Below are 14,279 nucleotides of genomic sequence, written 5' to 3'. Positions count from 1 at the left end.
TTCAAACACATGACAGTTAGGAGCTGATTGGTAGGAGCACCATTTAAGACTAGTAACAAGTGATAATGAGAATATAATTTGATAAATCTGGGCCTAAGTGAAAATAAACAATAAATAAATAACAATTCCAATGTTTTGTTTGTATATTGTTTTGTAAAGTTTTTAAATAACAGCTATATATTTATATCATTTTTATTGTAGACATTTATCGAATCAATGAAGAATATCCTTTTATGTGTTTGCATCATCAGTCTGGTCTTTGGTTATCCGGTAAGTAGAATATATGAGGGGAGGAAAGATTCCATAGTTACACATTGTACTGTATTTAAACTGTCATATTTTCCAAACAGATTCCAGATTCTCCTTCCCATAGCTCAGAATATGTTGGGGTAAGTCACCATCCTGGCATTTAGAAAAGATACATAATTGCCTGTTTAGTTGCCTTTTTATTTTAATGGCATTAACAAATATGACAACATGAGGTCCTTTTATCATTAATCACATTTATTTATTTTATGTATTTGCTGTGCAGCCCAAAATGAATTCAAGCAATGTGATGTAATTAGAAAAATACTGTAACAGTGGGTTTTTAATTTATTGTTGTACACTGTACCAGTGATGGGCAACAGGCAGACCTAGTGCCGCTTGTAGTCCTCTGAATTTTCCCTGTGACTCCCAGCTCTTTCTTACTTTATAGTCAGAATTGATTGGTAAAGTTTGTAACATTTAATTAAATTGCTGGGCGTGATTTTCTGAGAATCAAGTCATAATGTCCAATGTCCCACCCATATCACTAATAAGTGGGTGGGGTGCAAATATTAGAGAGACCCCTAACGTTCTGGGAGAATAAGTAAGTAAGTGAGATGCGTCTCTTTCTTGATTACATGTTTTTCTTTAATTTATTACTGAGAATAAGATTAATGTGCAGCCATTATTGAAGGACATAGGACCATCCATATGTTAACTGGCACACCATGCATTAGTGCACCATAAACGGGAAGCAATCGGTAAGCCAACTGTCTATATACCGGCAGCCGGCTTCCCGACTGTCTTATCCCGGCAAGGGTGAAATGCCGGGCGTCTAGATGCAGACGCCCGCATTTCCCCGACGCCGGGAGACCGGCACCCGGCATCACGATCATAGTGATGCCGGGCGCCGCAAGCGGACAGCCGCCGGGGGGGGGAGGGTTAGGTTTAGGGCTCCCGGGGGGGACTTAGTGTTAGGCACCCCCCCGGGAGGGTTAGGGTTAGGCTAGGGGGAGAGAGGGCTAGGGTTAGGCACCCCCAGGGGGGACTTAGGGTTAGGCGTCCCCCCGGGGGACTTAGGTTTAGGTAGCGGGGAAGGTTAGGGTTAGGCAATTAGAGGGGGGATTAGGGCTAGGCACTTGGGGGGGAAGTAAGGGTTAGGCACCCCAAAGAAGGGTTAGGGGGGTTAGGTTAGGTTAGTGGATACTTACCTATCCACGATCAGGATTTCCAGCACTGTCGGGCTTCCGCTGCGTCGCACTCTGCTCCTGTCAGGCTGCCGCTGACAAGAATCGAACCGCCGGCCATGCGGCCGGCGGTATTTCATACCCGTTCCCCATAAACAGTAGATCATAATAAGCGTAGATCATAATAAGCCAATAGCGGCATCGTTGGATGATTTTGGAAATGGGTAGACATTTCATTACAAAAATCTACAGCATTTTGTATATTTACTACTCATTGTTCTCAGTGTTAGTATACTCTTATCTGAAAACACTATTTTCAAGATGGACCCATTCCCCTTGTACATAATGTTCTGCTCTCCGAACAGTTATTTTCGTATTGCAGTAACTAGAGATGAGAAAACTTGTAGAACAATTTCAAACTTTGAGGTGGAAGAGACAACTATGAAACAGGTGCAAAATGATGGCGATGCATTCTTCAGATCTGTCTTTGCTGTGCCATTCTGTTTAATGTTTGTAAATACCACGCTCTGTGGAATTTATAGCCTCGAATTGGAGCTGAGACGAAGACATTGTCAATTCTACTGTTATGTATTGTGCTTGGGGTAATAGTCTGGAATTTTGCTTGTGACACCTAAGGCCAAATTCCTGACAAAAAATCGTGCAAAATTCTGAGGCCCCGAGTCAGAATGAGGAAACATTCCTCAGAGCAGCCTGGGAGATGTCACTGATCTCTAGCAGTAACCCATGTTTCACTACTTAATTAACAAATTTCCAGCCGAGTAAACTGTGTTGTGTTTTTAAGGATGCTAAAGCAAACATCTTTTTTACATGCAAGGCAAAACTGCATGCTCACTGACAGGAGCATTTTCACATTGTGGGGCAGATTCAATTAATTGTCATCCCTGAGCTAGTCAATTAAGGCTTGCTACCCCTCGTGTTAAGCCCCTGAGTGTGCACTTAACGCAGATGGAAAATTCTGCACTAAATGCACTCTTTGGGGCTTAATTCTTGGGGTAACCCATAGATTCTGGCACTTAACGAGGAATCCATGAGCTAATGCGGGTTACCATCTTGGCTTCTGCACTTGGAAATTGACTAATAATGAAATAGCTCTAGGTGTTAAACCCAGAACTTTATCCACGTGGTAATTAAATCTGCCCCTGTATCTTACAGTTGGGCTGGACTGAGCTTCCCTCACTAATTAAGTAGTACAGCACAAAATGGGTTTTGCTGGTGAAATTGAAGTGTAATAGATCCTCATTTAGGGCGGGATGTACTAAGGGCAGAAATGCGGTAATACCCCAGAAAATGCAGTTTTCATGATTTTTACAGCATTTCTCATCGGTACTAAGCACGTAATGCCATCTTTAGATGGCATTACCCAATAAAAGCCTATGGGCTTCTTTTCGTGACACCACCTGAGAGGGATCCAATCTGATCTCTTGAAGCTTCCCCCGCAGTGCACGCATCCTTCTACACTTGTGCAGATGGACACCAGAGAGACTTCTGGGTCATAAACCCAGAAGTCCCTCTATCTTACATGTCCTTTTTGATATTTTAGGTACATACCGGCTATATTATTTCCGGTATGTACCCGATAATGGGCGCTATGTACGGCATCGCAGATGCGATGCTTAATACATCACGCCCTTAGAATCAATGCAAATCCAGCTGAAATATGGAAAAATCATGTTGTGATTAATTTTTTCATGCAGGTACTTACAGCTTTTGCATGTAGCTTACAAATACTGACCAGCTTTATTTATACACTGTAATTTACATTTAGTTAGGATGTGTCCCCTCCTAACTCTAAATCTTGCAATAGATTTTAAACATTGCAAATCTCCCCTGCAGCGCAACATGATTTTGCCAAGGTGAAAAACTGCACCTACTAATTGTATTTACAGCTCACTATAGGGCCTATTCATCATCACTTAATTTCTAGAAATTAAATTATCGGGCCATTCATTAAGAAGGTAAAGCAGGAGATATCACAGATATGGGCTGCTTACCTTCCTCGCACAGAATGGCCTGCTGTCATACACAACACTAGTATGGGGATAGAACTCATCAAGCTTTGAAAATACAATATTTTCAGAGCTTGATTGTGGGAGCATTCGTCATCTTCAGATGGCGAGTGCTCCCACTACCGTCTCCCTCCATTTGGGAAGGAGTCCCGGGTTGCGAAGAGAAATCCTTTAGGATCCCTCAGCCGCTGTCCGGCTCCTTCCTCCGAACGACGGGGCTCCTGTACACTCCTAAAGGAGCAGTGAAGCTCAGATCAGCTGTCTCCGTGCCAGGGCAATGATGAATTGCTCCTGCGTCTGCGGCGAGTTAGAATTTTAATTATCGGGTCTCTTTCTATCACAATGTATTTCTGCATTGGGTTTGCCATAGAAACTATGACGTCATTTTGACATTGCCACCACTTTCGCCAGGCCTGGATGCAGCCATGTCTGCCCACACTGGGGAGACGAGGTCCAAAATTTAAATAAATAAATATTAAATGACCTCTTCCTTTCTCAAAGTCCACTGACGCATTTTGAATGCAGATGTCACGTAACATGCATGCAGCCACAACTCTACAAAAAAATTTTGACAACCAACCAAAGAATGCTTTGCATAAGAGTGCTTTATTCTTCAAGTAGAGATAAGTTTCATTTTCATAGTTTTCAAAATAATTGCTTCATTCAGCATATTTCAGTGGAATTTTTCAAATTCTTCCAGTGTAATTTGATTTGTCCTCAGCTATTCTGTAGCAGAATTCTTCCTGTCAATTTGTAATATGACATGATTTCCCAGTCCATCTCCAACCACACCACATAGCTGAATGAAATTACTTTGTCATCACCACAGCTCCGCAAAATGCAATTGCAGCATTGACATATACAGTTCTACGACATAGTGAAACAGAAGGGGACAGGGGCGTTTCTAGAGAGAAGGAGGCCTGTGTGCAGTCTCCGACATGGCCTCCTCCTCTCTGTCCGGCGGCCAGCAGCGCACTGAGCTCTGCATGGCCAGCGCTGAAGTTATAGACTCTGGGCACTAGAGTGTGCCCAGAGTCTATAGATGATGTGCAGGTCACCGGGAAAATGGCCGTGACGGCCATTTTCCCTGTACTGCACATGCGCAAACGACGGGAAAAGTCGTTTCCAGTCGTATTTACAACGCCGGACCCCCGCGCCGACTTGGGACTTCGGAGAGGTAAGTAATACTATGGGTGCAAGGTGTGCAGTGCGGGGTCCCCCTGGACCCAGGTGCCCGTGTGCCCTACACACCCTGCACCCATTATAGATACGCCCCTGGAAGGGGAACTCTAATATTGTATTGCCGGTACTGCATAACGTACAGTACTGTTCCTCTACAGAGCTCAATCAACACAAAACTTTGCCACCATTTTACTGAATGTTATTTTCAAGGAAAGGAAAGGCTTTTAAACTGAATTATTATATTATATAATAAGGCAGACTGAGGTAGCTGACACATTCACATAGATATACAAATTATCTGCAACTGTGACTTCACAATCAATATAATTGCAGTGTTTTAATTTGGCTCTTGTTTCAAGACATATCATGCATTCTATCAATCTTAATACCAGTTACTTTAGAAATATACCCATTTTTATGCTTACAAACTTATCATTTGGTTATATATATGTGTGTCTCGGTAATAATGCAATCTGTATGCATATATTTGTTATAGGTTAACAGCAAATCATCATCTGAATCCAACTTGCAAAGTTCAGAGCAGCAGGTTGGTAAATATAGTTTAATGTCTATGAAATTATATGTTTAAATTCTACTATATCAATTTTGATTAAAAACTAAATTTGATTATCACATGCACCCTTACAACAGTCAGGTTTAAGGTGTTACTTTGCAAGCGTTTACAGGTATGGGATGGTAGTGTAGTTTTTAGCCATTTACTGATGTAAAGGAATTTACTTACGAGTATGTAGCAGCAGTGTATGCGGTCCCACTTCATGGGCAGTGCAAACCTTCAAAGTGTTAGATGCAAGCGGTCGCTCTGAATGAGGGCGGCCGCTTGCATCTTGAAGTGCGGCCTCCTGGTCGCTAGCTAAGCTGTGGGTTACCACCCACAGCTTAGCGACAGACCAGGGTGATGGTCGCGATGGTTAAGACCATCGCGACCATCGGGGCTTGCGACGAGACCCTAAGTTTGGGTCCCGGCATCCGCAAGCCCCAGGGAGCTTCCTGCTCTGATCGAGCAGGAAGTTCCCCACTGACATCATTGCTGATGTCAGTGGGGCCGCCCCCAAATGGCAATCGTTCCATCAGGAACGCCTCCCTTTGGCCAGCCACCCCCCTTGCCCACCTCCCAAACGGGGCGAGCTGTCATTCAACATCGACAGCTCGTCCCCTTTGGTGCGAGACCCGTAGCGACGGAGCGCCCGTCGCTAGCCGGGTCTAGCGCATGCGCACGTCGGAGCCGGCTCCAACATGCGCATGCCCAGTGGCTCAACATCGACCCGGTTGCGAGCGCTCAGTGCTTGCGACCGCGTCTGAATGAGATCCAAAGTCCTGAGTGGTAAAAATGGGACTTACCCACCAGAACCAGAACAGTTGGCAGACTTTATTGCTTTCTCCTAACTGTAGTTGCAGCTTTCTTTGCCTATTATTTCTTCTGGTGTCTTAAGCTCAGTAGCTGTCTGTCTGGATCTTAGAATGTCAGTCCTGTTTGGAAAAAGGATTGGTACATGAAATATCGAAACCCTATCAATGAGTGAACACTATGCTGTAGGTCACCCTCCCCTAATTTGCCCTGACATTAAATTAATAACTAGGATTCTCTCTTAAAAAACAGCCCCAACATAGCCATACCAATAACACCATATTTGATAAATATACCTATTTCCCCCAACCAGCCCCAATATTAATTTAATAGAATTCACATTTAATAAATAAACATATTTCCTCCAAAACATTAATAAGTATTCATATTTAAGAAATAGCAGCCCTTCTCCCAAAACTCAATCCCACATTCAATTAATAGCCCCTAAACCACCTCAGCATTAAAGTAATAGCATAATTATCCCATATTGAAATAACAGGCTCCCCAACATTAACTCACCACCATCATCAACCCACCAATAAATGAAAAGCTCCCACTGACTATTAAATGGCTAGCCCACACCCTCACCCTACCTTGAAATTAATAGCTTACACTGCTACCACCAAGTCTCCTTACCCCTACACTGACATTAATAAATGAGTCCCTAATTGTACTGTGCAAGTTGCTTATTGTCATTTTCCATTCAGATGTCTTTATCACTTATGGGCTAAATCAGAGTTACCCGCAATGCCGATTTTTAGCCAAATACCCATATGTCACTGCCTGCATACACAAATAAGAGCTATTACAAGCGATTCTTATGCTGGGTACACACTAGATGATGTGTACCCAGGCCGACCTCGGCAGCGATGGGACCCGGCGGGGGAGCCGACATCGGCAAGTGCATACACACTTACCGGTGCAAGCAGCAATGGAGCGAGGTTGGGAACCATGCATGGCCCTTGCTAATGATATATCCTGTCAGCCCTGCATGTAGGGCCGAAGGAGGATGTCGCGGATGGCATGCAGGAGCATGCATTGTCAGCGACATAACTGGTACACATTAGATGATGTGCCCGATATGTCGCTCCGATCCGCTGGATCGGATGACATATTGCCTAGTGTGTATCCAGCATTAATCTGCTGCATCTTGTTCATTTCTCACATACAGCTTACTGGGCGGGCTGGTTAAATAGATGCATCCGACGCAGATTACATGGGATTTCCAATCACTGGTCAAGTGGCCGTTATTGCTACCACAATTAAATGCGACTCCGAATCAGGCTCTACAGGGTTTTAAAACCCGACACTTCTGTTTATGTTTATGCCCGATATTTACAAGGTGAGTTTAATTATTTGGCATAAATACGCAACATATGTGTTGGGTTTTTACAAACCAACACTTTGTAAATAAACCCCCTACACACGGAACAACGCATCGGAACGACCAATTGTCAATATCATTCCATGTGTATGCACTATATCATGCATTGCGCGCTCCTGTGGGGTCGGCTGTCGCTTCACCTGGTCTTTTCAACACGCAGATAGATCAGACGACGCGGCTGACGATTCCATGCAGCACTATGCGGAGGGGGCCGGCATATCGGGCAGTAGGGCACCAGATCACTTCGTGTGTATGGACCGCCCGATATGTCGGTCTGGGATCATGGGTTCCATCGGTAGGTACACAATCATACCATGTGTACCCACCATTAGTCTGGATTACACATCTCAGATGGATAGACATATTACATATATTTAAGTCTACATTACATTTTATGAACCTTAGAACTGTTCTTTTTGTATTTTCAAATTTAATTCTTCAGTCTGACTCAAGTGAAGAAGCAATTGCTGAGCAACAGGCAGAGGAGGTTAGTGGAGGACAACAACATGACGATAATGTTGCTCAAGATCACATCTCCGTTGCTATTGATAGCATAGCTATTGAAGAGCACTTAACAAATGGAGATGATGAAGATAATGATGAAGACGTTGAGCCTACTCTATTCACTGCAGTCCAGAGCAGCCCAGAAGAGGAAAAGGAAGAAAACATAAGTCATTCTCCTGCTGGAGATGCGGATAATAACCATGATAAATCAGGAAGCCATGAAGATAACTCTCCTGTAAGTTCACAAAATGTTTATTTTCATACATTGTCAGTTGTCTATTAGTAATAATTAAAAAAAAAGAAAATTTATAAATGTGCTGATATTTTATTTAAAATGTAACCAGCTTTTACTGCTTGCTCTTAAATAGTTTATTTTATGTATTTTAACCAATTAACAATTGAGAGTTTTGAGTCCTTTGTGACATAATTTCAAGTTTTAGAGCTGTATCGATTTCACTGGGGATAACATTTCTATACTGTATTTTATTCAACCCACACAAATTATTTATTCTTCTTGTCTGAGGCACATACGGCTTTCATTTTCATTTTGAACACAACATTTCTAGAGGGGGGAGGTTCCAAATGCCTGAGTGTGGACAGTCCATGAAGAGGGAACAATTATCATGTAACAAGATAAGGTGCAGACTGACCCAATGCATCACTGCAGCATTCCAGCCACTATTACAAGTGATCGATAGCACAAGAAATCCTGATTGCCAACCACAAGGAGGAACAGTCCATTTCCAAATTGCTTTATGCAACAAGCCACATGAACACTGTTGAAGAGATAAATCAAACAGACCCCAACCAAGGCTTTTACTGGTAACCTGGTTCCTGTGCCAGCAGAAAGTAGCCCTGGAAACTTGTGCTTTTTTGCCTCACCTTACATATGTAGTTGCCTCACCTACAGGATGTAGTTAAATAAGCAAACTGCATTAAATGTATATTTTGGCTATACCAGTTGACAGGGGCTGGCAGGCAACGTTAAGCCTGTGGGGCAAACACAAGCAAGTGGCCACGACTTTTCTACCAGCACATTGTAATGTGGGCTTTGTTTATGTAAAGTGGTTTGGTTTAAATAGCCTACACAATATATGAAAAAGTTATAAACAAATGCATTAACCCACCAGCCCCATCTGATAACAAAGTGACCACTATAAAATACAGGAAGCATTCTCGTGACCAGTATACTATACAGGGAGCATCCCTATGACTGTCATACTATACAGAGAGCATTCCAGTGAAATAGAACAAGTAGTGGGATAATTTAACAAGCCATGCCACTGGCGATAGCTATTGTGTCTTTTAACCATTGCTGGAGCTCTAAATGCACCACTGGCTTTCCTCCTATACCATCGCCATCTAAGGTTGGTGAAAGTAGAGGCAATCCACAGGAAAAAATGCTTGTTATCAAAAGAAAGCACTTTATCATTCACTGATTTTGTTAAACAATAGTTTTTTTTTTTAACTTTTCTTCTTATGATAATTTTTATTTTTTAACTGAAACTTCAACAAGAAACCCACGTTCCAGTACAATGCACAGGTGTGACTCTGCTATAGTGGTTTGCACATGTGCAGATGTTCCCTGTACTGTGGCTGAGGCAGTGGGTTTTGCAATTAGATTGAGGACTACAATATAGAGAGGAGTTTGCTTTGTAAATTCACATAGATTTTTATGGTCAAGGGTAAATTATAATGATAGGGGACAGTGAGAGAGACTGCAGGGGAAAGGGAGACAGTGAGAGACTGCAGGTGAAAAGGGAACAGTGGGAGAGACTGCAAGGGAAAGGGGATAGTGGGAGAGTCAGCAGGGGAAAGTGAGTACCTCTGTGGTGTACTCTGCAGCTATAGTGCCAGCCTTCTCTTTGTGTGGTGCCAATGGTAGCAAGGAGAATAGAGCTGAGTTTGAGGGCTACTGCAGAGCCACCAGGTCCCCTCCATCTGCTCGGAACCTATACAGGTGCACCACCTGTTCCCCCCTGATGCCCTGCCTGTATCTGCTGGTCCCTTCTTATGCCAGTTGCACTGTGCTGCAACCTGACACTGGCAACAGAACGCAGGCAGAGGAACCTTCCTGACTGTCAGATATATGATACAGAGAAGGTATATATCACCAGTGGTCCTAGTGCTGCAGAATTGTACCTGTGCCATTTGCCCCCTGGACCAGCCCACCACTGCCAGACAATGCCTGGTGTGACATGTGAGTTGTTTGATGTCCTCTACAAATTTGATGTTCACCGCAAATATAGTTAAGCTCTATTACAGTAATAAACTTAAAAACAATCGCACTCAATACTTTTTGTACAGTGTATATATAACAGAGGACATCACATTTCAGGATAAAACATGATTTTAAGTTTTTATATTATACAGGAAGTTCCGGAAAGTGAGGAGCATTCTGACAGAACAGGTGTTTCTGAGACTACCACAGAAACAGGTGCAGAAGGAGGAACTAGCATTCAGTCAAATGAGGACGTAAACAAAAGTATAAGAGTGAGTGATGCTAAAAGTGACAATGATAAGAAGAATAAAAATAACAAATCAGGTGAAGGGAGTCATCTAGGAGATTACATAAAGCTAACAGGTGATAGTAGACAAGAAGATCATGGTAATAAGGAGGATGATGATGAAGCAAATGTAGATAGTGATGATTTTGAGAACAATGAAGAGGATGAATATGAAGACAATGTAAGCATAAAATCTGGAAATAGTAGAGAGACTGATAAGGACTGCAATAATGACAGTAAAGAAAATGGTGATTATTTAAACGGCAAACTTGAAAAAAGTCAGTACAGCTATGAATCACATGACATAGAAATGCAAAATGATGGCACAAACATTTTATTGAATTCTAATAGTGATTCCAGTTCAAATAAGGATGCTACTATTAGTTCATCTGTAGAAAAAAGCAAAGAAATACCCCGAAGAAAAAAGAAAGGAAAGCAGAGCACTACTAAAAATAATAAGGGTAATGTAAGGCCTAACAGAAAAAACAAAAAAAATACACACAAAATTGATTTAGATAGACACACCAGCAAATCTGATGAGGACAAACTGGTACCAGAGAATCATAATAGTTTTAAAAACAGTGATTCTGGAGTTTTAGATAGCAAAGAAAGATTGCTGCATAAGAAACTAGGGAACCCAAATAAAAATGTGTTTTCAAATAAAGAACCTGACTCAAAGGAAGACACTCACTCACAGGAGGACACTTATTCACCAGAAGACACTCACTCGCCAGAAGATATTCACTCACCAGAAGACACTCACTCATTAGAAGACACTCACTTACCAGAAGACACTCACTCACCAGAAGACACTCACTCATTAGAAGATACTCACTCACCAGAAGACATTCAATCACCTGAAGACACTCACTCTTTAGAAGACACTCACTCGCCAGAAGATCATCACTCACAGGTGAAGACTCACTCATCAGAAGACACTCACTCAAAAGAAGACTCTCACTTAATGGATGGTGCCAAGCAACCAAGCAAAGATATGCAGTTAACTAAAGGTGTCAAACAATCAATGAAGGAAGATAGTCATTCATTAGAACAGTTCAGCCGGTCAATTGAAGATATCACTCAGTCTAAGGAATCAAGTGAAGATGTCACTAAAACAGTAGAAGCCATAAGTCAATCAGAAGAGGGTGACAGTAAGTCAAAAGGAAATATCAGTCAATTTAGCCATAGTCAGTCCAAAGAAATATTGCAATTGAAAAAAGACAGAAAACAAGAAATAGAAACAATAAGCACAAGCGTATCAGTGGAAAATATGGATTCAAACAAATCCACAAATGATAAAAGTGAATCTGAGGAAGATTTGCAAAGTAATCTAAATTCTAAAGAAGACTCTGAGGATGTTGATTCTGCAGAGAATGACAAAAAATTACATCAGTCTGATACCACAACAGAGCAACTTGGAAGCAGCGAGTCAACAGAGTTGAGGTCTATTGTGCTACGAAATAATTCTTTAGATGACAGTAAATCTTCCAGCAAATCAACAGAGCTCACCAGTGCTTCCAAAGAGAACACTGAAGAGGAAAATGACTCCACAGGCATTGATGACAAAGAGAGTGTAACAGCAGAGGAGGATGAGAGCCATTCTAGAGAAAGTAATGAGTCATTTCAGGTGAGACAGCAGAAGGACTCCAGCGAATCAGAAGATGTCAGCAGAGTATCGATTAGTTCTGAAATTGATAGCAGAAGGTTAATGTTTGATGTTTATCAACGTAAAGCTATTGGAAATGATAATGATTGTCAAGATGGCTATTAGGTCCCCTGACTTTGTCAGTATGAAGAATTATAACCAACATTTACATAAATGTTTTTTGTTGGTCAACTGTAATGTGTACTGGAATACAAGTTACTGCCCACTGATGTGAATGTAGTTGTCTTCCACTACTGTACAGTACAGTGTGTTACATCAAAACGCTTAGTAATTAAAAAAAACACTGTGTGTCATCACTTCTTCCTTGTGGAAGAAGAAATCAGAAGCAATATAAGCTAGTTGTGTGTAGGCATATCCAGATCAATACCTCAGATTACTGTAGCCCTTAATAGAGACTTGTAATTTTCAAAACCACAACACACTGAAAGGGTTGTAAAGTCATGTCATTATTAGTCAACTACTGTGTATAATTTCTGTCTCTCAACTAATTAGCTATGATAAATGCATCAACATCATATATTAATCAGACAGATTTCTGACCAGTTTCCCAAGGATAGAAATGTCTCTTTACCATTCCTCTGGGCTCAATTGGCACTACAGGGTGTATATTTTGTTTTATGAGAGTCTCTGCATTACCAGTTTGAAACCACATACTTCTAGTAGTGACGGATGGTGGAGAAGGAGAGAGAACTTGACAGGATATCCAATCTCCCACTGCATGTGCACAGTAAATGCAGCTCCTGTTTGTATAGAAAATTGTCCAGTTCAATTAGCGGCTGTGTTTATGTAAATGGAGCAGACTGGGGGAGACTAGAAGTTCTCTCTACATACATAGAATGTAATTAGAAATGGAGGAATACCTGACTATTTTTTTGCTTGTGGTTCTTTGGGGTATGATCCAAAACAAGCGAGGTTATCCTTTCTGCATAACCCATGTAGTGTTAGCGGGCATGATTTTGACTGAATCACCCTTTTGAGTCTTGGTGATAATAGAATGTATACCTGTTGTAGGTGTCCCTAAATATTAAGTGAACATTTTTCTTATAAATAATATTAGCCATTGTATCACCATTTATAGATTATTAATGTTATTATGCACTGCTTTACATAGTGCAAGACTTATTTAATGAAAGTGTACATAATGCAAATGTCATAAAAATACAATACTTTTTCTTACATGGTGGAAGGTACTGTATTTGTCACTGTTTTGTAGATTGAACCAGTATTCTTAAGCCTTTGATAAAAAAAACAGAACCATAATTTAGGAACACCATAGCCAGAATGCTAGAGGTCTGAAATATTTACAAGACATTCTAGTGTTTGCACTAAATTGGTAGGTTTTACTCTTATAAATAATGGTTCAGCCCAAAAAGTGGCTTACACCTTTTTGGTCCAACCTAACCTTATGATCCAGGTGCCAAAAACAAGCAGCATTAATATCTACAATCATTTTCTTCTATGAATATGTATTTGTTCATACTTTTACCAGTGTTCTTTTTGTACAAAACAACATATATATGTGCACTTTAAATATTTTTTTTTCAATTAAAAATATAATATTGATATAAAATCTATAAATATTTTTTATTTCAAATTACGCACTTTCAGATTAAAATATGTAAATTAAGTTTCAAATGGAAAATTCCTATTTTGGAAATATAAATTACTATTTAAAATTAAACTTAAATATAATATAGTATGTGCTATGCTAATATTGTTGAAATTGCTAAACTCCTGCAATTAATAATAACATTATTTATTAATAATTATTACATATATCATTATTATTAGATGTTTCTAGCCTACGTTTAGATGTTCCAAATACTTTCATATATGGCAGTGCCAAATGGAAAATTACTATTTTGGAAATATAAATTACTATTTAAAATTAAATTTAAATATAGTATAGTATGTGCTATGCTAAGATTGGTGAAATTGCTATACTCATTCAAGTAATAATAACATTATTTACTGTATTAATAATTATTGCATACATCATTATTGTTAGATGTTTCAACCTTCTCTAAGATGTTCCAAATACTTTCATATACATCACAGATATTCCAAATATACTGTTTTTTAAACATGGATACTAATGAAGTTCCTAAAATATATTAGCATTCATTATTATAAATAATAGAGTAGAGATAGCTTGATTTCAAATCAATCACTGAAATTGCATTTAGAATTATCCCTAAACAGTTATCAGC

General features: G+C 40.4%; 1 protein-coding gene across 2 annotated transcripts; it reads left to right on the top strand.

The window, feature by feature from the left end:
- The first annotated feature begins 205 nt into the window (after positions 1-205).
- DMP1 (dentin matrix acidic phosphoprotein 1) lies at positions 206-12,174 on the top strand. Of its 2 annotated transcripts, none has more exons than XM_088464482.1 (7): positions 206-270; positions 351-389; positions 5,139-5,189; positions 7,835-8,074; positions 10,270-10,333; positions 10,391-11,673; positions 11,752-12,174. In XM_088464482.1, exons 1-7 carry the CDS (start codon positions 217-219, stop codon positions 12,172-12,174), a joined length of 2,154 nt encoding a protein of 717 aa, XP_088320608.1. In that variant the 5' UTR covers positions 206-216. The 2 variants fall into 2 exon arrangements, with proteins under 2 accessions (XP_088320608.1, XP_088320607.1); XM_088464481.1 differs by having other exon boundaries at positions 7,835-8,131; positions 10,391-11,142; positions 11,269-12,174.
- Positions 12,175-14,279: the final 2,105 nt, after the last annotated feature.

This window comes from Taudactylus pleione, unplaced genomic scaffold (assembly GCF_031769625.1).
Source record: "Taudactylus pleione unplaced genomic scaffold, aTauple2 ptg000055l, whole genome shotgun sequence".
Classification (NCBI taxonomy): domain Eukaryota; kingdom Metazoa; phylum Chordata; class Amphibia; order Anura; family Myobatrachidae; genus Taudactylus; species Taudactylus pleione.
Note: the sequence above shows the minus strand (reverse complement) of the source record. Positions and strands in the feature narration are given on the sequence as shown.